The following is a 23,055-nucleotide window of genomic DNA, read 5'->3' as shown; positions in this document are numbered from 1 at the left end:
CGGCTGATGAAGTTCAGAAAGCCCTAAAAGCCTGGTTAAAAAACAGACTTAGTTAACAGAGATCTTTTAGGTTCAAATTCAGTCTGCATTTTTTAAATATTGCCAATAAATTTGTCTCTTGTACAAAATTAAATTTTCTGCTTTGGTGTGCATCCAAGAAAGAAGAATATTAATTTACAGCCCTTTTTATTCAGTCATTTATTACGTGCTCTTTTCTTATTAGCCTATACGACAAGTTCAGGTCCAGATGTCATGTTAATGCAGAGTATAAGGCATGAACAGTTTCCCATTACATGCTGGTAAAGACTTTCCTTAAATAACCCCTAACTGAAATAGATGATATGTCTTTGAGATGTGAGTATACTTTAAGTACAGTAAGAATATGTAGTCTACATTGAATACAATAATTAGAATAGAATACACTTTTATTGTAAAATATAGGTGTAAAACTGTCTTTGGCCCATCTGGCAGTTCATTAAAACATTACACATAGACACACAACACACATCAACAACACTGACAGTGTGTCCACAAGGATCCACTTTCATTTGGCTTCTGTCACCCTCCAAAACTACAAAACCCAGAGGCTTCCGCGTCTCAAATCTCTTTGCGCTGATTGGTCAACTCAGAATCCAATCCGTTGGCGGAGACGTGTCTTGCAGTCAGAGCATCCTTCCGTCATGGCGTCTGTTTGGGCTAAATCCTCTGCTAACCTGCCGGCCCTGTCCGTTGTCCTCCTCCTGTTGCTATGTCTGCCGCCCGGGGGAGGCCAAAAGAAGAAAGAGGTAATGCTTCAACCGTTTGAATGTATTTTTCAGTGAATATTGTCGTGTCGTTTAATGAAAGGGGAGTGCAGGTTGAATCTGCCGTTGTGCGTTAAGGTAGCGAGGGTTAGTCAGAGAAGGACAGGAAGTTCGTCAGAGCCAAGCTCGTGTTATGCAGGTACAATAAATGCAGATCGAAATAGATAACGTTAAATGTGAACATTCTTTCTAGCAAAGAGACACTGCTTATAAGGTGTCCGGTTTACGCTTTGTTTTGGCCATTTTCTATGCAAATGAGCGTTGCTAGCTTTCTGCACATGACAGGCGTAACTTACATGGCTGTGATTGATTGGACACAGAAAATTATCTTATATGGTCTACAGCATACACAGAATAGTCAATGGTGTGATGGAGGACAACTAAATATTGTATTTCCGTAGTATGACTTTGAAAATAGCCTCACGGTTCCAAAACATCGCTGCGTGAGCGCTAGAAGAAATTTAATTTCGAAAATAGTGAGTATCCATACAGGAAGTGCTTTTACTTTTTGGAAGCTTGACAGTAGCGAGAATCACACAGTATCGTGCATCTTGTACAGCTAGTCACAAGTAGCTAGCTGTATGTAGGTTACTGCTCATTTCCCGACACAGTCACATATCACTGCGGTTGGTTTAGAGAAAGCGGACATGTGGTAATTCCAATGAAACGATAGTCGGTCTGTTTCAGCTGAAAGGGAGATGCGGAAGACGCTTCTTTGGCTTGTTTGCTCTATTTTGTTACTGGGCTGAAAGGGCTGTTGGCTCACATATTGTGTCTGTTAACGTGCTTTATATGGAATCAACTGAATCTAGTTATAAATATGCTAGTGTGATTATAGTAATGTCACCCACACGTGTTGGTGATAGATTTGGTGTGAGCTGTATACTATTTTACATGGGAGGCCTAAACAGAATGAAATGCTGAATCTGAAGCCCTGACAGTTGAAGTGTAATATGCAATTTGTAGTGATAGAACAAAAATTATCTTTGTGATTATTACGCATATTTATTCATTCGTCTGTGTGTACCTTGATCTTTTTAAAGCAACTTGAATCCAAACCACTCTGTCTTTCTTAAGGTATCTTTAGTTCATTTGGTTATGTGCTGGTGATTCCTGCTTTTTGTTATCTATAGATTATAGATATATATATATTTTTATTAGAAATATTAAATATTATTATTGATGAATTTTCATAATATACCTTACTTAGAATTATGACAAATACTGTATTAGTCATTGGAGCATGAAATTTAATACTTGACCATGGAAATAGAAGTTTAATTAATCTTAACCCAAGATCCAAAGCTTTCCACCAACTTTTGTAGACTGTGGGATTATTTTGTTGAACTATATTATTCATAGCCTTTCTCCAATTACACTACAGTCCAGTGCACCTGCAGAGCAGCTGTCTCAAATTACACTCCTTCAATAGATTATATGTCAAGTTCCAGGTTTTATCTGTACAACTAACATTTTAGTGCCTTTACTTGCATCAGCTACAATATAAAAACCTCACATTTTCACACAATCAAAGAAATAAGAAGTGCTCATCCTCATTATAGTGCGGTAAGAAGATACCTGACACATTGTTGAATAGTTCTCCTGCATGGCCCCCACTGACAGCACTGACAGCCGAGATTGTAATCACATTGGATGGAAGCACAGGAAATAGTGCCAACGTCTGGTCTAGTTCAGGTGAAGTTTAGTTGACCTCACAAACATCCAGTGCAGCTGAGAGTGTGCAAAAATAGAGTGTCAAGAATAAGGGATTATGCTTCTCTGGTCTGCTTTTCTACAACCTTTGTCCCTGTTTCCATTAAAATTCTGTTTGCAGTTAGAATATTTTGAGACAGTTGAAGCATCAAATTGATGACTGATGTTTCAACTGTCAACATGAGGTTCAAATCAGGGGCTTGAACCAGTGATGTTTAGTGGGGAACGTGTGCTGTTAAGAGCTGCAACGATTAATTGAGGAAACGATTAGTCGACCGAAAGAAAATTAATGTTGAACTATTTTGATAATTGATTAATAATTGAAGTAATTTTTCAAAGGAAAATACTTTTGATGGTTTCAGGTTCTTTGCTTGGTATTACATCATAGTAAACTCATGTTCTGATGTTTTATAGACCAGACAGTTTATTGATTGGAAAAATAATCAGCAGATTGATGGATAATGGAAATAACTGTCAGCCTTCGTGCTGTCGTAACTATAATGTTGCACCCCCCCCCCCCCCCCCCCCCCCCCCCCATCAGCACCTTTCTTCTCAGCTGATTTTTGCATATGAATAGAAAATTGATTGAGTGGACAAATTGGGGGAATGAATAAAAGAAGGAATGCATGGACAAATACTTGACAGGTCAACAAATATTTGAATGAATGAATAAATAATTGAATATAACAAATTGAATGAAAGAATAAACTGATGAATAAATGGACAGATTAAACACTGATGGAAAAGTGTTTGAAAGAGTGTGAGAACGAATGAATAATTCAGACTGACATATTTGCCCTGCAGTTCCCTGCAAACACTTCATTTTTTTTCTATCACTCATTTTGATGGCTCGCGAGGTGTGCAGTACACAGTATGTAATGAAGGTGTCACAACCGTTGGAGCTGTGGAGACACTCATCACTTCTTTTTTTATTCTAATATTTGGGAGACTTTTTTCTTAATATTTGCACACATAGACACAAGGAACTAGTTAAATGATTGTATAGAACCAAAATGTAATTTAAGATGTAATGTGTATGAATATGCAATTATATCTTGCTTCTATCTATCTATCTATCTATCTATCTGGACAGAATCTAGTCCGTGGATAGCTGAAACCAAATTGTAATATCTATAACAGTTACAGTTAGGAGTTTAAACTTCAATTTTAACCTTTTTTTTTTGCCCAAGGACAGTCTACTGACACCAATGCTTATTTTCAGCAATGCCTTGCTTCACATTCACAAAAGTACACCAGGGAGCTGCCCATTATAGCCACAGTCTGCGACTGTTAGGCACTGACCTACTCAAGGACACATCTCTACATTATCTAATGAGTGACACAGAGAGCATTTCTCAATCACTTACCCAGCTGAAATGTATCCAGCTATTATTAGTTTGCTTCTTTGACATTGACATCGCAACTATCTTTAAACCTTTGAGTTAAATATTTTGTCCGTCAACATTTAACTTTGGTTAATCCCGTCTGAAAGATCTGAGTGTGACTCTGCACTTTGCTGGTTTCAGCTGCGTAACTGTCCATAAGAAGATGGGTCTTGGTAGTATTACTGGGGACAGCTGTACCGAGTAGCAGACAGCAGAAAGCTGCACACACGTACACACACGTACACAAGACATACTTTCAATGAGCCACAGGAGAGATATTGAGGGGTTATAATGTGAGAAATGTACCTTCCCAGTTGCCTGCCTGGGGCTATGGCAGTGGAGGTGGACGAGATGGAGGAAGATCTTATTTAGCTGGAAACGGACAAAATGGTGAAACAGCATTTTGTATTCATCTCACTAACTTCTGCTCTCCTTCACAGCCATTCGTTTTGTATTTGTCACCATGAGTTTTGGATCTTAACTGCAGCGGCGGGTAACATGGGCTAAAAGTTATAATGAAGGCTGTCCATAAACATTCCAACATTCAAATGTTTGTTTGTTTGTTACAGCCGTATTTAAATATTGACTCAGTATTCAAAGCTGCGTTTATTGATTTGTCTGTCCTTGTCTCGTTTCCCCTCCTTGGTTCAGCAGTTACTTAATTATTATGGTTATAATGACAGCTACAAACTAAATCATGTCTTTGTTTCACTGTTGCACTAAATGCAGTTTTAGGCTGTCAACTCTGTCTTTGCAGTGTGGAGACAGGAAGAGAAAGAGAAAAGAGACTTCTGACATTAAAACATCGCTGTCAGGCTTTGGGTCAAGTTTCTTATGTAGACTTCTTTTTGTAGTGTTACTGATCAGAGTCACCATTGCTCTCTGATACTGTAATAGGCGCTGTGGACAAATACAACAAGCACAGGAGAAGGCCACTGTAGAAGAAGAAAGCATGAAAATCTGCATGTTACAGTCATTTGTTCAAACTTTCACACTGGCTGTGTTTGCTGGAAGCCCCTGGGTCAACTTGCAGTTTGTCAGTTGAGTTACTGCTTCTTTTTTTTTTTGCTGCGTCATTGTACACAGAACAATGCAGGAAAATGGCATGACAGGCTGTAAACTTTAACAGTCTTGTCTTACATTTTTAACTAAATAACTGTGATGGAAATAGAGAAGGGTGATGGAAGTGAAGGACAGCGCCACACAGAGGAGTGTACAACAAGTGTACAAAGTTGGCTAAACAAGTCGCTTCTACTCTTTCATCACTCAGGATACGCATATTTCTTCATTTCTTCTTGTCGGCAGGAAATCACATCTTTGGCAAATCTGTTAACTGACGATGAAGTTCAGTTGAGGAAGGGCGCTGTCATGCTTTGCCTCTGCTCAGAAGGCAGAGTGGGTCAGTGTACCACACTTAAGCCGTAGTCATCTTGCTTCATGAGTTTGCAATGGAATTTCAAAAGTGTGCTGTGTCATGCCAAAGGAAAGTGATATTACTGTCAGAGCACTGAGAGTAGCAGTTTCCAGCCACTGATATTTATGTTCAAGAATTTTTCTTTTCCTTAGAGGCAATCAGGATGGATGTACAGGTGGGTGAAAAGATAAAGAGAAAATTGGACTCTGATAGGGAAAAGGAGAAGTTAAGAAGAAACGTTAAGCATCAAGATTGTGACAGACTGTAAGAAAGAAGGAAATTAAACCATATTAAAAAAAAAAAAGGAAGTTAGGGCAGCAGTGCTGGACCCCTGTCTTTTTAAAACCTGCTATATGCCCCTCAGGGAGTGAAAGAAATAGTCATGGAGAGAGAAGGAATATTTATAGCCCTTCAATACTCCCTCGTTCATCACCCCAGCTCTGCTAGATATTATATCTAGCTTGTGTTGTGTTTCTGTCTTAAGGCTGACTACAGCACAAAGAAAGAACCAATGTAAGCACTTCCTATAACTAGGCATATGGAGGCAGGGGAGGTAAAGAGAGGAAAAAAAGAAGTCCAGGGCAGCGAGTCTGAGGCAAGGAGAATTATATATATCTAGAGAGTTATATGTCTATAGAGAGATAAAGATTGCAAAGTAGTGGGCTTGCTACCACACCCAGGGACCAGTCTTGTAAGTGGAACAGAATAATAAGAGCCGGCTACTTTTGCACACAGAGGTGCAATAAACTACCGGGTAGGCCCTTCAGGGCATAACCCAAGCCACTTGCAGAGTTTAGACTGGGGCTTACGAAGCTAAACACTGTGTAAGCAGTATTGACTCTTGGTTTTCTGTCTAACCTGTTCATTGGAGAATAAACCATAGCTCACTGTTTAAACATACTGCACTATATGTTTCTGCCCATGGATTTTATAGTATAGACAGACTATCTGAGAAAAGATAGCTTTTACTGATGAATTCCTACCATTAATGCATATTTAGTTTTTGACATGTTTCAATTTATAGTTTTATACAAGATGCATTTGTTCAGAAAATCTGCACTCTTTATAACCATTGCCTACCACATTGACATGTTTGGGGTGATATGATAAAAACAGATTTGATGTTGAGAGATACTGCAAATATCTGACTCTGGGACATATTGTATGGAGCTAGGATGTTGCTCGGCTAAAAGACCTTCTTCACATCACAGGCACACCTGCAGGACACTGTTTGACCACGTTTGTGATGCAAGTTGTTCTCAGTTACTTCAAACGGTTCTTTTCGACTGAGCTACAGCAGTGTTGCATTGTTCAAAGTGAGCTAACTTTAGCTTTGTGTGGCACAGTGGTGACCCACTGAAAGCAGGGTGTTGTGAAGCTAAGTTTGCTCGTATTAATTTTCCCCTTCAAGTAATATTATTTGACAGCCTGCGATGTGCATTAAAAAACTCTGCCTGTTGTTTTCTGTGTGAAATTCCACACAGCAGGTGGCATCTTGACACATATAAACTCTCCAGAAAAACATCCATTTTTATCAAATTCACTTAACAAATTGGCTCATCACTACTGTACTCTGACTACTACTACTACTACTTCTGTCTTTATAGTGCATTCGATATGATCTACAGCTGTTTTTACATGACTACATGATGGGGTCAGTTGAGTTTTACTGCCAGCCTTCATCAAGTTTAGCAGAGAGAAGGAGAGAAGTGGTCAAGGAAGAGAAAACGGCAAGAAAGAGACACATGGCTATAGACAACAAGCACTGAGATGGAGAAAATGATTAGGGCTGCAACTATCTTTATTGTCGATTAATGTAGTTATTATTGTTTTATATTTATTTTTTAGTCTCTAAAATTTCCTGGAGCCTAAATTGATGTCTCCAAATACTTATGGGAGGCCAACAAGTGTAAAAACTTGTAAAGAAGGCAGAGCTGTCTTCAAATATTCGTTTTGTCAGTCTGGTCAAAACCCAGTGAAATAAAGCCAATTAATCAATATATTGATTCATGTATCATCACATGCATCATCATAATGTATTTATAAATACAAACACTGTCAATTTCTTCCCATTGAGCTGATATGAAAACTATTTTGCCGTCAGTCAGCCTGGTGAAGGCAGTTTGTCCAGCCGCTGTCCTCTCAGCTCCCCAGGAGCTGCAGCTGACAGATGGCTGCTTCTGTGGACAGAGACACTGAATGCAGGTCGGAGATCATCATCATCATCATCATCATCATCATCATCATCATCATCATCATTACTGGATGATGTTGACATCATCACTATGTTGTCAACATCATCCAGTGATGATGATGATGTTGTCCTCCTCCTCCTCTTTGCTTGACAAAAGAAGAGGAGAGTCTTAAATCCCTTCAGTCCACACCGACTCTGACTTGCATTCAGCATCTATGTCCACAAAAGCAGCTGCCTGTCAGCTGCAGTTCCTGGGGAGCTGAGAGGACAGCGGCCAGACAAACTGCCTTCACCAGGCTAACGAACAACACAATGAGCTGTTGCAAATGCGTGTTTCTGTGTTTCTGTCACAAACTGTATCACTGCCAGTATGAATAGTTTTGATGCAAAATATTCGCAGGTGAGTATTTTGCATTTTCATGTCATTTATTCGTCACATCCCTTGTGTTTAAAGGCCTTAAGTGTGGTACATTTTTATGGCCCCATCATTATCAATGAGGCCACAATTTCAGGACTGTCTGTGAATCGGACCAAGTGACTTAACAAGTTTCCTGCAAATAATCTATTGGCCATAGGAGTTCAGAAATGTTTCTCTGCTGCTAACTTGCTTCTATGAAAAGCCAGCCCTTCTCTTTAAACAAACCCATTGTGCCTTTTATCAAGCTGTGCAGAGAACGTGGATTGTAGTTTCAATATTGTCCCATGCTGTGTAGGTGCTGTTGTAAGTGTGTAGAGTCGGAAGGAAGGAAGTTGTTTACTGTGTATGCCTTCATGCGTGTGTGTGTGTGTGTGTGTGTGTGTGTGTGTGTGTGTGTGTGTGTTTTAACAGACACCACACTGGGTTTGATTTAGGCTTAGTGCTACCAAATTGTACTGTGTTTGTCCTTACATTTTTGTCAATTTTTGTTAACAACCACTGCACTCCAGCAGCAGTTGTTAACACTCCAACATCATTGCTTCTGTTCTTTCTTTTTTCTGTTTCACTTAATTTATTACAGTCTTTGTTTATTTCTGCCTTTTATTTCTGTCTTTTGTGAAATGGGTCTTTTTCTTTGGTGCTCCTCTCGCTCTCTCGTCTCTCTCTCTGAGTCTCTGTTGATTCCCTCTGTCCCTTTTTCCTTATCAAAATGAATATGTATTCAATATGTTTCAAGTGTTAGAGATGAATTTTGTATCCATTCCACCCTTTACCTTGTGTGTTGCCAATACAGTCCAAACTGCAGCTAAAAAGCAGCCATAATGGTGCCATATTTTGTGCAGTGAAATGTTTCAGTGTTCTTCCAGTGAATTCAGGGGTGATTTGTTTGGATCTCGCTCATTAGCCGTAGTCATCTGAATTATTGATGCAGTAGTGTCAGGCCTGTTTTCCCAGTGACTGATGGCCTGTGTTCCCAAGTCATTTTCCACCTCTGTTATTCCTCCCTCTCCTCCTCCTTTTTTCTCTCCTCTTTCCAACACTTCTATAACTAATTTTCTGCGTGGCAAAAGGATTCAATCTCCCGCTCTCCATCCCCTTACCCACCCTTTGCCCTCCTGTGTCACCTCTGCTGTATTTTTTTCCCTCAATCACCCTTCTCAGCGCACCCTTTTAACATTTCTATAATTATGTGGTGTTATGAAATTTGAGATTTGTGTACTCCAGTGATCCTGAGAGCTACGCTGGATAGGGTTTTATAACCCTGGTAGGTAGCGGTGCAACGGATTGTAGTTGTTCTGTGATACGCACGGATTGCCCCCACGGTTCGGCATGCATGTGAACCACGGATTAATTGACACATTTTCTGACACCAAATAAATCCATCCCTGTGGGGACATGGAACATCCAAACCATGCTCCAGGCTGGCAAGGCTGCCATAATTGCCAAAGTAATGGTGTGCTACAATCTCTCAGTCCTGGGCTTGGCAGAAACAAGATGGACACAAGTCAGGGGAGGTCAAATTGGCCAGTGGGCAGTCCATTATCTACTCCAGACATGAAGTTTAGGGAGCATACAGAGGGAGTGGCCATCATGATGACGAAGGAACTAGAAAGGCTCTAACTGCATGGAAACCCATCAGCATCAAACCCTCATCTCTGCAACCTTCAAAACCATTAACAGGAGAGTGAAAGTCCACGTAGTTCAATGCTGTGCACCCACCAATGATTTAGATGATGAAGTCAAGGCCAGGTTCTATGACAGCACCACCTACTCAATAGTATCGGACCCAGAGACCTCATTATCCTGATGGGTGACTTCAACGCCAAGATTTGAGGCCAAAATGAGCGATAAGAGGCAGCGATGGGAAAACATGGAGTGGGGAAAATGAATGAAAATGGGGAGATGATTGCTGAGACCTGTGTCAACAATACTCTAGTGATTAGGGAAGTGTATTCCCCCATAAAACTATTACCACAAAATACTTGGATGTCACCAGACCATGTCACAGAAATCAGATTGACCACATTTGTATCTGTAAAAAGTTCAGAAGGTCCATGGAAGATGTCAGAACAAGAGGAGGAGCAGAACAACACTGAATACCTCAGCAAAGGTCGAGTGGCGAAGCAGTTCAAGGATAAGGGAAAACACAGAGCTACAGCAGAGAAGGATGGAAGAATGGACAATAAACAAGGAGTGGGAACACCTAAAAGCTGTTTGGAGCTCAACCCGTCAGAAGGGCTTAGGGAGAAGTACCCAAAAGCATAAGGAGTGAATAACACCGGAAACCCTCAACACAATCCAACAGAAGAGAGAGTTAAAAGAAAAAGTGAATAACTCGAGGACAAGAGCTGAAAAGTCTTTGGCCCAGAAGTATTACAACAGATGCCACAAAGAAGTGCAAAAGAACATCAGGAGGGCCAAGAGAACACAGGTGGAGAGGCTAGCCAAGGAGACAGAACTTGTGGCGACTCAAAGGAACATAAAGGAGTTATCTACCATTACAAGGAAACCAATTACAGACAAGAACAGCCAACTGCTTTCAACCCAGAAGGCGCAGCTCAACAGATGGGTAGAGCATTTCAAAGAGGTGCTAAACAGGCTACCAGCACGCACAGGCAACGTTGTGTGAGCTCGATGTCTGCCTGTGCATCATCTCTTGTTTTGTCTTGAATTAACTACTGAAGGAAAGCAGATCCATTTTCTGACATGCATATTTACTGTTGCATATTTAGATAAATAGCCTACAACTACATGGATGCAGTCAAAGTCCTTGTTGCATAACCTCTCTTAACTATGCTCTTATTATATGAGTTGTATTATCAAACCAATGATGCAAATCAGGGATTTTATAGAAATAAAATGATCACACTTCATTAATATACTTGATACTGGTTCACTGTGTGTGTATAGGGCAAGCATTAAGCTGGGGGTGCACAATGGTAAATGGACTGCATTTATATAATCTCTTTCTAGTCTTCTGACCACTCAAGCGCTTTACACTACACGCCAACATTCACCCATTCACACAAACGTTTATACACTGATGGCAGAGGCTGGCATGCAAGTTGCCAACCTGCCAACCGCCGGTCTTACGATAAGTGGACTCTGCCTCTGAGCCACATCCGCCCAATGCAACCCTCAGTGCTGACACAGTCGAACAGGTCCATCAGAAGAGTGCTCGCTCTTGCTAACGGTTATTCATATGATCATGGGCAATATCAAGCAGTTACGCAGGTCTCCTTGTCAGTCCACAGTCCTGAAGTCCGACCTGCCATACCTTCAGCTGCATTCAGTTGAACATTATGAATGTTATAATTTCTTTATTGTTGCTATAGAAATAAACATTCTACCGGATGCATCTGGATGGTATGTGTTTGCTAGCTTTCACACTGACAAAAGCATACGTTATCGGTCTAATGCGGATACTTTCCATAATGTGAAATGGATACTGTCATATTAATTGTTGAGTTAATGACCATCATAACTAATTCTAGCAAGACATTAATTAAACTTCAAAAGATTAAAATGCTTCCAGTTCACCTTTGGATAACAAAGATCATTTAAAATTGCCCCAGTTTTGCATTTTGTGGTAATGGAAACTGGATTTTTTGTGTTGGACTCACTAAATGAAAATCCATAATAAGGAAACAACACAATTTTCTATTTTGAGGATAAAATTCAATGGAAAATGGCTCTATTTCTATTTTTAAAACATTGTTACAAACATTGATAATTTTAAAAAAGCACACTTTTTTCTGATTTCAGTTTCAGAATATGAAATCAATTGAGACAAAGGTACACTGATTGTAGAGGGATACACTGTGAAACTGCCTAAGAAAGGTGACCAAAGAAAATGTAACAGCTACTGAGGGTTCACTCTACTTCCTGTACCAAGTAAGACCTCTACCAGGTCATCCTCAACTGTCTCAGGATTCAGGATAGATTGCTCATACACAGACCACTATGCATCATCATTGAACAGTCTATTAAATGAAGCACACCCCTGTACATCAACTTCATCGACTTTGAGAAAGTGTTTGACAGCTTAGACAGGACAACACTATGGCGCCTAATTGACCACTATGGAATTCCCACCAAGATCTTAACCTAATCAAGAACTTGTATGATGGAACCTCATGTAAAGTCGTGCATGCAGGCCAGCTGTCCCAGAGCTTTAATGTCAAGATGGGTGTCAAGAAGGGATGTCTACTATGACCATCCCTGTTCATCCTGGCAATTGACTGGATCACGAGGGAAACAACTTAAGGGAAAAGAAATGGGACTCAGTGGACATTGTAGGAGCAGCTAGATGACCTTGACTTTGCGGATGATATAGCTCTTCTTTCACACACACAGATACATATGCGGGAGAAAGACAGACAGACTCTCACAAGCTGTGACAAAACTTCGTCTTACACCCAATGCAGCAAAGACACAAGTGATCCACTCCAAAACCAGCAACCTTATCCTCATGTACAGCACTGCCCTAGTGGAGGTAGACATATGCACATACCTAGGCAGTGCTGTGTACACCACCGGAGGGACTGATGCCGACATAAAATGCATGATCAATAAGGCTAGGGTGATGTTTACCATGCTCATGAAGATCTGGAGCAATACCAAAATACGCATCTTTAACTCCAACATGAAGCAGGTGATGTTGTATGGATCAGAGACATGGAGAACAACAAAACACACAACAAACAGGCTGCAAACATTCATTAGCACCTGCCTGAGGAGAATAATAAACATCTGGTGGAGAGACAAAGTAAGCAATGTGGACCTGTGGAAAAGAACAAGCCAGGATCCCATTGACTTACAAATTCGAAGGAGACAGTGGAGTTGGATTGGACACACCCTCAGAAAATCTGCCACAAACATCACCTGACAACCCATGAAATGGAACCTCCAAGGAACAAGGAAAAGAGGTCGCCCCGGGGAACAACTGCAGAAGAGGTCGCAGAAATGTCTGGGAGTGGGCTCAACTGGGAGGATCTCGAAAGAACCGCCAACAATCGAGTGAGGTGGAGGACATTTGTCAACGGCCTATGCTCCATAGAGGAGCAAAGGGCTTAAGTCAAGTAAGTAAGTCATGAAATGGTTTCTCTCTTTTTTTTTCATCACCTACCTTTCTCCGCATCTGGTCTTCTCCTTTTCCTCTTTGCTTTCCTCTTCCTTCCCCTCATCCCTCCCTCCTAACTCACCATTTTCTTGACATTTTTGAGGCTAATTTCTGTGCCAGCCCTGTTCAATCTGAAAGGAGTGCAGGGTGTTTCCTTGTTGTTGTGAACATTCATTTCTCAGCGTCATTCATCACTTGCTGCCTCAGAAGTGTCCCTCTCTCTGTTGCCTAGTTAGCCATTCAGTAAGTCATTTACTCTGCTGGATAGTCAGTTACTTATTCACTAAATCAGTCAGTTATTTATGATATCATTAATTTACTCATTCACTCACTTAACTACCATTCAGTCATTCTCACTCAGACATTTCTTTTAGTTACAAATCGTTTTATAGTGTCTGGTCATTATTAGCAAGTTATAACTTTGGTCATTAACGTCTTTTTGTCAATTGCTCTGTAGCATGATGTAGTTGTTAACTCAGTCATTCATTTATTCGCATAGACACTGCCTCACTTAGTCAGTCATATGTTGACTTGCAGTCAGTCATCAAATCTGATCGTCAGTCACTCGTTCACTCGGTCACCTATTCAGGAAATAAGTCAGTCAGGCAGTCATGTTCTCATTGATGAATAATTACTAGGTGTGTTTTCAGTCTGTCACTCAATCCTGGGTTTTGTCATTCATTCAGCGAGTTAGTTAGTACCCATTCATGTCATATTGGAGTTACTGTAATTACTATTTTCTGACTTGTCAATAGTGTTTATGTCAACATTAAATTTGTATTTACAACTGGGAAACATATCCAGGTGGTGCTAAGTAAAATGGAATCACCTGAACACCAACATGGATGCATCATTTTAGCCAAAGTCAGTCTTTGATTAAACCCAAATTCAGTGTTTCCCACAGGTTTAGAATTTACTTGTGGTGGTGGGTGGCACGGCCTGTGACCGATGTGCATGCAGAGGCTCTTGTAGTTTAGAGGGGGAGAGTGTAACCGAGGTTATTTTATGTAGCTGAAATGTACAGATGTCCCCTAAATGCCTCACATTTCAGACATCAGCAGACCCTCCAATTTACAGATGTACCCTAAACGCCTCACATGCAGACTATCAGTAGATGCTACAATTTACCAATGTTCCTTAAACACCTCACTTGTAGACGCAAGCTAGGCAGCTGCGCACTGAGAAGCCTGTAGTCCCCACTCAGTTAGAGCAGCATACAACTCAGACAGATTTTATCTACCTGAGTGGGTCTTAATCTACCTGGGCAGGCTGTCTAAGTAGAGCTATGTATGGGAAATGCTGAAATTGATATCCATATAGTGTTATATTGTCAGTGCACATGTATAAACATGGGAATATTTCCCTCCGCTAACGTGACAAATAGGGCATTAGATTTTCAGTCAATGATTGACTCAAGCATTGACTTCTGTGTGACTGCCAAACTTTAATATGCTAATATCTGTCTTGTCTGACTGTTGCATCAGGACAACTAATGCTAAGATAGTCCAACCTTTTGTTTACTGGCCGGACAGTCTGTCTACCTGCTAACGACTAACCAACCATACCTCCTCTCTGATCATTAATTCCTGTCTTTCTTCATCACTCCTTATCTCCAGAGGGAAAAGTTGTCATAACTCTCCTTTGCCCCCCCCCTCTCTCCTTATCTGTCTCTTCTCTGTCACTTCACTTCTCCTCTCATCCCATTTTCCATTTTCTTTCCCCCTCATCCTCCATGCCTCTACTCCCTTCCTTCTTCGCTCCCTTCTGTCGTCCCCCCTCACACACCCCCGCAGTGACAGGCCTTGCCGTATGGCTGATATGAGGTGGCATATTATCCCATTGTGTGTGTGTGTATGTGTGTGTGTGTATGTCTGTCTGGCTTGTGGCTGATAAGACGTCACACTCTTATCCTCCCAGACAGACCTGTGTTGCCGTGACGGTTCACAGGCCACACACACACTCACACACTTATACATAATTGCACACAGAAACACATAAGTATACATGTTAACAGATATGCACTTAGATACACACAGTCTTGAAATGTACTAGGTTGTTAGATTGACACCTTATAGTGGAGCTTCTCCTAAAGCTGTGTATGTGTAATATATACGTGTGTGTGTTTTTGTGTGTGTACATGTTGCCTGTCACACATATCTGATGATTCTCTTATTAAACTATTAGTCTTTCTGCTTCACTGGCAGAAAGCCTGTTAACACTCAGAAAGCCTGTTAACACTCTACACAAGGCGTAAGACTATGTATGTGTGTGTGTGTTTTGGGTTTCTCTGCATGGTAGAGAGGCTGTCATAAGACTGCCTTATTGAAATCACTTGTCATGACAGTGTAAGTACAGACAGTAGGGAGTAGGGTTGGGAATCGAACTCGGTACTTTTAAGGGTACTGACAGAATAGCTGTAGTACATTGGTACTACCAAGCACTGATTCACATTAGAACAATTGGTACCAAATTTCGGTACCTTGTGGGACTGAGAGTGCAGCTCACTTACATCTTACACGGAGGCTCTGACACTGATGGGAGCACTAACCCACAGATAGAAAGAAATGCGGCAGCTCCATTTTACCAGCCTGTACAGCGGCTAGCAGCTAGCTAGCTAGCATGGCCGTGCTGTGCTGTGTGTAGCCCATAGGCCGTATAAAAATAAGGTGTAGCTGTGGTTTCTCCAGTTTAACAGCACAGGTGACAGTTGTATTTATGGTGTTTTGTGCGCAGAGTCACACAGTCACACAGCTGATGGACTGTTAGCCTAGCATGCTAATCCTATATAAACATATGGATGAGACCATATGTTTAGGTATAGTCTCTCTGTAATAACAAAGTAGTATTAGTTTGTTATTACAGAGAGAGTAATGTACTGAAAAAAGGTAATGTTGGGTACCAGTACTGAATTCTAGGTACCGGTAACAGTATCAGTTCAAATGTTAATGGTACCCAAATCTAGTAGGGAGAGAGAAACTGAGAAAGGCAGGTTTCTTTTTCTCAGAGTTCTGTCTTTCCTTGTTTGACCTGAGGACAGTGCTCTTGTAGCCAGAGTGAGTCCTTGTTAAGTAAAGCTACACCTAGAAATAATCGAACTGGTTATGAATTATTGAATTATGTTAACATAGCCTTTTGAAAGCATGTATTTATCCAGGGAATGTCAAGTAATCACCATGGTCTTTCTAGCTCTTCTCCTGCTCAGACACAGTCGCTGCTCAGTGGTCTCGTAGGTGTATTATAGATTCAGCTGGAGGAGGGTGTGTGATGTCGAGGGGCGGGTGCAGGCATCTCTAACCTGTAGGCTTCGTTGGTTATTGAAGTAGAAAAATTCATCTGAAAGTTAAAGTCCTGAGAGAAAAAGTTAGAAATGTGCGCATCCTCCTCCACCTGGTTGCATTAAGATTTATAGGAATTACAATTCTGTCTAAGCTTGCCTGTGTAACTGACAGGTTATTTATGGCCCCAAAACAAGTTATTAAGCACACACACACACACACACACACACACACACACTCAGAAAAATGGTAATATAACATGATGAACTGAAGCAGTTTAGCATAAAGCTGTAGTCAGGATAAATGCTAAATGCCATTTAGTGTCAGACCAAGTCTTTTTCTCTGTCCCTCTCAATTTCTCACTTTCACTCCCACTCTGTTCCTTAACTCCCTTTTTGTGTTTATCTTTTTTGCTCTACTTTTTTTTGGGAAGTAGAGTATGGTTACCAATAAATCAGCAGGGTCGATATACCAGCCCATATTAGCCTTTTGCAGATATATCGGTATCAGAGTATGTCAGACAGTAACAAGTCTGTAACAAGTGTCAGTAAAGACATAGATACATACATACATACATACATACATACATACATACATACATACATACATAGTTTGTCCACCAGAAAGCACTGACAAATGCCCTGTCTAGGTACGGCCGAGACAAAACATGAAAAAGTAACATCTTTCCCAAGTCCCAAGCAGCCACAGAGATGGATATCTGAGATGTAACAACAGAGGTATTTATTTACAATGTGCTTTAAAATAGAGGGAACTTAGAATTGACTTCAGGGTGGGCAAAGGCCAACATAACAAATAAAACAAATCTGACTAGGAAGGTAATGAATGTGACTTAACAAAATCAAAGAAACCAAATTATAATGGCTTTACCCCCTAACTAAAATAAACAGGAAAAAAGATCAAAAGAGTGCCAGCTTATAAACATGTAGATGAACAAGTCAGGATTTTTAAAAATTTCAAAAGTTGGCTCAGCAAATGTTGATGGGAAGAAATGGTTTTTTTGTACCAAAACAGGGCAGACATACTGCATCAGCTTTGGGCATAGCAGCTCATTTTGCTCATGGATCACTGTCCACATGCTGTCTGAAAGCTTAAACCTATTTAGAAAGTAGTTGATGGTAAATAATGCAAACAAAAGCCAATGCTTTCAAACCATCCATGTGTTCAACGTGATCACTACCCAAAACAGATGACGTGCATGCTGGTACGTAGAAATAGAAACATGGGCAAGGAGAAAAAACGAAACAGCAATTTATTGTACGGGCAATTTATGGATTCAGGAGTAAGAGCAGCTTTTCTATTACTGCAAACTGGAGAAGACTGTCTGACAGAATCAGTCATTTCAAAGTTTTGACTAAACCCTCTAGCGGCCATAGTACTTATGACTGATCCTGGCATCAGATCAGAAAAGGCCTCTATGTGTCATTGTGGCGTGAATGGACCGACCAAGTATTTTGTCTCTGAATTCACATGATACTGACATCATTACCTCAGTAAGGATGCTTAAAGTAAAGTTGTTTTTCAACACCTCCAACAAACCCATCATCACTTCACTTGTCACTGTAGCAGTAAATAATGAAAGGAAGTGAAGCATTTTGTGTTTATAAAGTAAATCAGACAGATGGAAGAATGATTTGAATATCATAATTTTCAGTATTTGGTCTTGGGCAATGTATTAATTCATATCAAATCAAACAGAAGGAAGATCACCACTAGAGATGAAACAGTATGAAAATTTCACATCACGATGATAGCAACCAAAATGATCACAGTTATCAGTATTGTTAAAATGTGCTGATACACACACTGAAATCATCTCACCAAGCTTTATATTGAAAACCACAAATACAATTAGCAACACTATGAACTTATTGTTTGCATAAACATTAAAATAATAACATAGTCAATACCTTATGGAAATACATTAAAGATAACATTACAGATGGCACTATGCAGGCATGAGAGGTAAATGCACTTTGCACTGCAACAAACAGGAATGCCTGTCTCATCTATTTCATGTATGTGCTGTATCCCTGTTCTCATTAAGCTGTTGCTTTTTGCTTTTCTTTTTTCAACTTGTTGTTCTACAACATACAGGAACTCAGCTGCAGTCAGACTGAAAACAGTGCTGTGTAATACAATACAAGGGGTTGTGTTGGTGTGAGCGTGTTGTTTTAAAATGCTGGTTGAGACAATGAAATACGATCCAGCAAGTCTGCTTAAAGGCTGATCAGAAAAACAAAGCATAGCAGTTTGTAATACTCACAGGGTGGATTTTACAACTCTGGAAAGTTATCACACAGCAGCCCCGTTTACTTGCGGGCACATATGAATTGTGCACGCCTGCGAGCCCATGTCTGAGAGACTGTTGCTAACTTTGGTTGATACTGGACAGTATTTACCGTCAGTTTTTCAAAGCATGGTGTTCAAACACAGCTTTAATGATTAAAATTTGAAATGGTAACACTAACCGTTGGCAATTTCACTGTGGTTTATCATGAAACCAGTAACCATTTCTTCCCTAAACACGACCTATCATTATATTCAAAGTCAAGTCAAGTCAATTTGTCAAATTGAGTCATCAGAGACATGACTTGAGTCCACAAATCTGCTATTTGGGGATGATAGTGGCCAAAAAAAATCAAATTCTTTTTTTTTTTTTTTTCAAGCTTTGGGTTGATTCACAATTTAAGTCGATTTTTGTTTGCCTGCAAAATCCAGGCTTGAAACACCATATTTTTCAAAGACATATAACAGATAAAAGACATGCACAACCTACAAGGCTATCATCATTATGCATAAAATGCAGCATTCAACTAGCTAGCATTAAAACATGTCTTTGCTGCAAGCGGACCTCATTTATTGTAAATCGTGATGAAAAGGTGTCTTCCTGGACCAGGAAAAAATACAACTTTTGGATGCATGGGACATTAAAATCTAGGCAAGATCTGTTTTAATTAATCTTTTAAATAATCTGGGTACAGACAACACTTGAAAACAACATGCCTTAAAATACAACAGCCAGATCAACACCATCCATTGTCCTTTTCCAATACAATATGAAATGCCTGATACCAAATAGGTCATGACCATGTCCCCAGCTTAACAGATTGTTTTGAATCCCATGCTGTCAAAAAAACAGTATTTTCTCAGATTTGACATCCCCCCTGCTGGAATGCAGTGTAAACTTACCCTGATTGTAACTGTAGTCTTCACTAAAATAAACAAGGAGGGTAAGGGAACGCTCTTTGAACTATGGCTGACAGATCATGTCTTTAATGAGGAGCTTGATTTGTGCTGATTGTTGCACCCCTTGTTTCAACTGAGCAACTGGTGGTCACTCGCCTTCCCAGCTGTTCACATTATTGACCAGCCAATTAGTCTCACCAGCAGAGCTCAGAGCAAGAAATGATTAGTGCAACTAGCTCACCATCTCCCTCGTGAGACTGACACTACTTTGTATTTGGCAGTAAGACAGCTGTAGCTTGCTGGGCTAGAAGAAGTTACATTACTGTTATCAGAGCACTGTAAGGCTGCATTCAGACTACTTGGATGGGGGGGGGGGGGGGCTTTAATGCATGCATTTTTTTCCCAGACAATAAAACGAGAAAGATTGTGGACAGCAGCTTTCCTCTGGTAGCTTTATTGCTGGCTCGTTCTGAAATGAGCTCTTTAGTCAGTATGCCAGCCCATTCAGGTCTAACTGCTTCATCAAAATTATTGTGTGATAACATGTCTAGAGGGCATTATGTAAAATGTTCCCAGCATGTCATGTTGTACAATGTCTTTTCTCTCTGTCTTTACATGATCTTTTCTCTGTCTGAACAGAAATCTTAACAAAAGGAATTGTAAATCCATCGAGGCAGCGGTAGCATAGCAGCAGTCTTCATATTATCCTCATTTGTGTCCAATTTTGAAATATATTGCTCATGAAAGCACTGCTTTTTCCCTACAAATTGCACACCACTCCTAGTTTTGGCATCATATTTACCTGAGGTAACATTCTATCTTAAGGCAACTATATGTGTAATCACAGTTTCTCTTGCATACTGACATTAGTAATACGTTCTCTCTGTGGGGAAGAGAAAAACTCAGCTGTGTGAGTCATTGAATTCATTTAGCACTTTGTTTCAGACCAGAAACTTGAGACTTAAGTTTGCATGTAAATACAATGAATACAACTATAACATAAGTACGTATATTTTATTTATGTAGCACTTTTTAATAAACCAAAAAAGGCTGTAGTGAGATCTTTGCCCCCAACCAAAGATTTTCCTAGTCGACAAGTAGGTGTTAGCTCAAGCCATTAGTCGACTAATCATCGCACATTTATGACATTAATTTAATTATTTATTTTAAATATATTTTTTGGGGGGGATATCAGAAATACAAAACTCCTCCAGAGTGAGACGTCTGTCCTCCCTCCTGCTCTCTGCTGTAAACACACGTAGCTGTTAGTGAGCAGCTGCTCTCATTACTCCCCAGCTCTCAGCGCTAGTTTTTAGCAGAAACTCTCCTGCTCCCTGGCCCCGTTTACACCTGCCGTTAACATGTGTCTCCTCATGTGTCTTGAGTGACCACTTGTGATTTCACTTTCCCGCTCTACATGCAAATAAACACGGACATCATTTCCGTTTGCAAAGACCAGATTCGTTAGTTTTTAACTGGTGGGAGGACCAGAGGTCCATGTACCCTTCGTACAAAGCTGTGTTCAACTTGTTTGATAACAAGATAGACAAATATACAATGTATTGTGTGCCCCGTCATGAAAATCAAATGTCCGTCCTATTGATTTGCTGTAGCACCGCGTAGGAACATATATGTGTAACAAATATAGAGTTATATGCAGTGATCTCCCCATTGAGAGACGCTGTGCACATTTACGCACGAGGCACAGCAGCGTAACTTCACTGAATAACACGCTGACAGGATCGGTCAGGATCTAATGTTAATTAATGTTCTGTGTTCTACACATCCAATAGGTCAGCTGTTACACACACACACACACACACACACACACACACACACACACACTCCAGGTTCATAATGTTTGGAGTAAAGCAGCCGTCCTCCGTTATGTCGAGCAGCACAGCAAAACTAAAAACTATCAACTTGACAGGACAGAGGAAACTATCCAGCAACGTTTAGCTTCTGAAATAGTTTTTTAGACAGACAAGCGAAAAACAAGTTATTTTCTTTTTGAAGAGGAAAACAGGTTAGAGGTGGATTACGCTTTTTTAATTCATATGAAAAACAAAATAATGCATTTCTTTATCCTGTTATCAAGTCAAATTTATTTATATAGCACACTTCGGCAGGCGTAAACTCAATGTGCTTAAAAAAGTAAAGGTCATACATGACAAAAACATATAACATTACATTAACATTACATATATAAAACAAATAAGATAAAACATAAAATAAGATGTTACATATATAAAAACATTAAAAAAAATTAGAAGGTGAGAAGGAATTACAATAGGAGAGTAGGGTAAGAAGGTATTATTATTATCATTGTTAAAAGAAATAATAATAATACTGTTCCTAAAAAGAAAGTTTTACCCATTAACCTAACTAAAAGCTTGCGAAAAAAAAAAAATTAGTCTGCTTTTAAAGGAAGACACTGTCACAACAGATCTGAGTTCATGTGGTAGAGAAATGTGGAAGAGTAGGACCATAATGACTGAAGGCACCATGAGCTGATTTATTATTTATTCTAGGTGTGGTGAGAAGACCTTTATTTGATGATCTCAAGGGTCTGTCTGGTGTGTATTCAGAGAGCATGTCAACAAGGTAGGAGGGAGCTAGGACCCAGGACACATCATGTTTACACTGCTAAATGAATGTGGCAGCATGTGGCTCAGACCACCTGTGAATGTGAGCTGAGTGATTGGATCTCAATGCGTCCTCAATGAGTCTTGGGTGCTTTCACACCTGTACTTAGAGCTGTCCACTTGTGATTGGATCACCCGAGGTGCATGTTAATGCCAGGTGTAAACAGGGGCTCTGACAGCCTGCTCTCAGTGTGACTCTCTCTGGATGGCGGGCAGGATGCTCCGGTCCTGATTCAAAGCAGTGGTCGTCCTCTAGCTTGTCCCCGTATCCGTGTGCTCCGCAGCCTGGCTGTACACGGAGGAGGACCTGCATCAGAAACTTGTCCTCGGCCTGGCTGGTCCAGTTCTTCTCCTCCTGGTGCAGATACTGCATCCAGTATTCCAGCACACGGAGGGCCCTGGCCCAGGTTGTCAAATAATCTACATTATTTGATGGTCTGCTTTCAGACTCGACTTAGTTCAACGTCAGCCTCAGGCCTCTGTAAACAGAAACACCAATCTCTATTCAAAATATGGCTATTTATTCATTCCTCATTAATCAGTAGAACAACTTGTAAAGTATCACTTGGTGTGTTTTCTGATTCTGTTTCATCCTCTGCTCAGTTCTGAGTGATGGACTGATCCTTGTACTTTTTCTTTTCCTTGTGGAGTTTAAGAGGTTAACTGGGGTAAATATCTTTTTTAAGGTAACTTGTGGGTAGTTTGTGTTTCCTTTGCACAATAAGCCTAGTGTACTTGAGATATTTTCGGAGATTCTTGACTGCTATTCTTCCACGTGTAATAAGTCTAGTGAGACTGGATGCTCACCTAAGCAGAAGCACAAATGTGAATGGCTTATGAGGCTAATTAGGATCCCATTAAGCTCACAGTTATTAGGCA

General features: G+C 40.3%; 1 protein-coding gene across 1 annotated transcript in view; it reads left to right on the top strand.

Moving 5' to 3' along the window:
* Positions 1-619: 619 nt before the first annotated feature.
* tusc3 (tumor suppressor candidate 3) overlaps positions 620-23,055 on the top strand; it is a 90,241-nt gene continuing 67,805 nt past the window's right edge. The window contains exon 1 of the mRNA XM_042394432.1: positions 620-785. Coding sequence (XP_042250366.1) covers positions 681-785 — 105 coding nt within the window. The 5' untranslated portion in view covers positions 620-680. The remainder of the gene's footprint in view (positions 786-23,055) is intronic.

This window comes from Thunnus maccoyii, chromosome 2 (assembly GCF_910596095.1).
Source record: "Thunnus maccoyii chromosome 2, fThuMac1.1, whole genome shotgun sequence".
Lineage (NCBI taxonomy): Eukaryota > Metazoa > Chordata > Actinopteri > Scombriformes > Scombridae > Thunnus > Thunnus maccoyii.
This window is presented reverse-complemented; position numbering and strand designations above follow the sequence as displayed.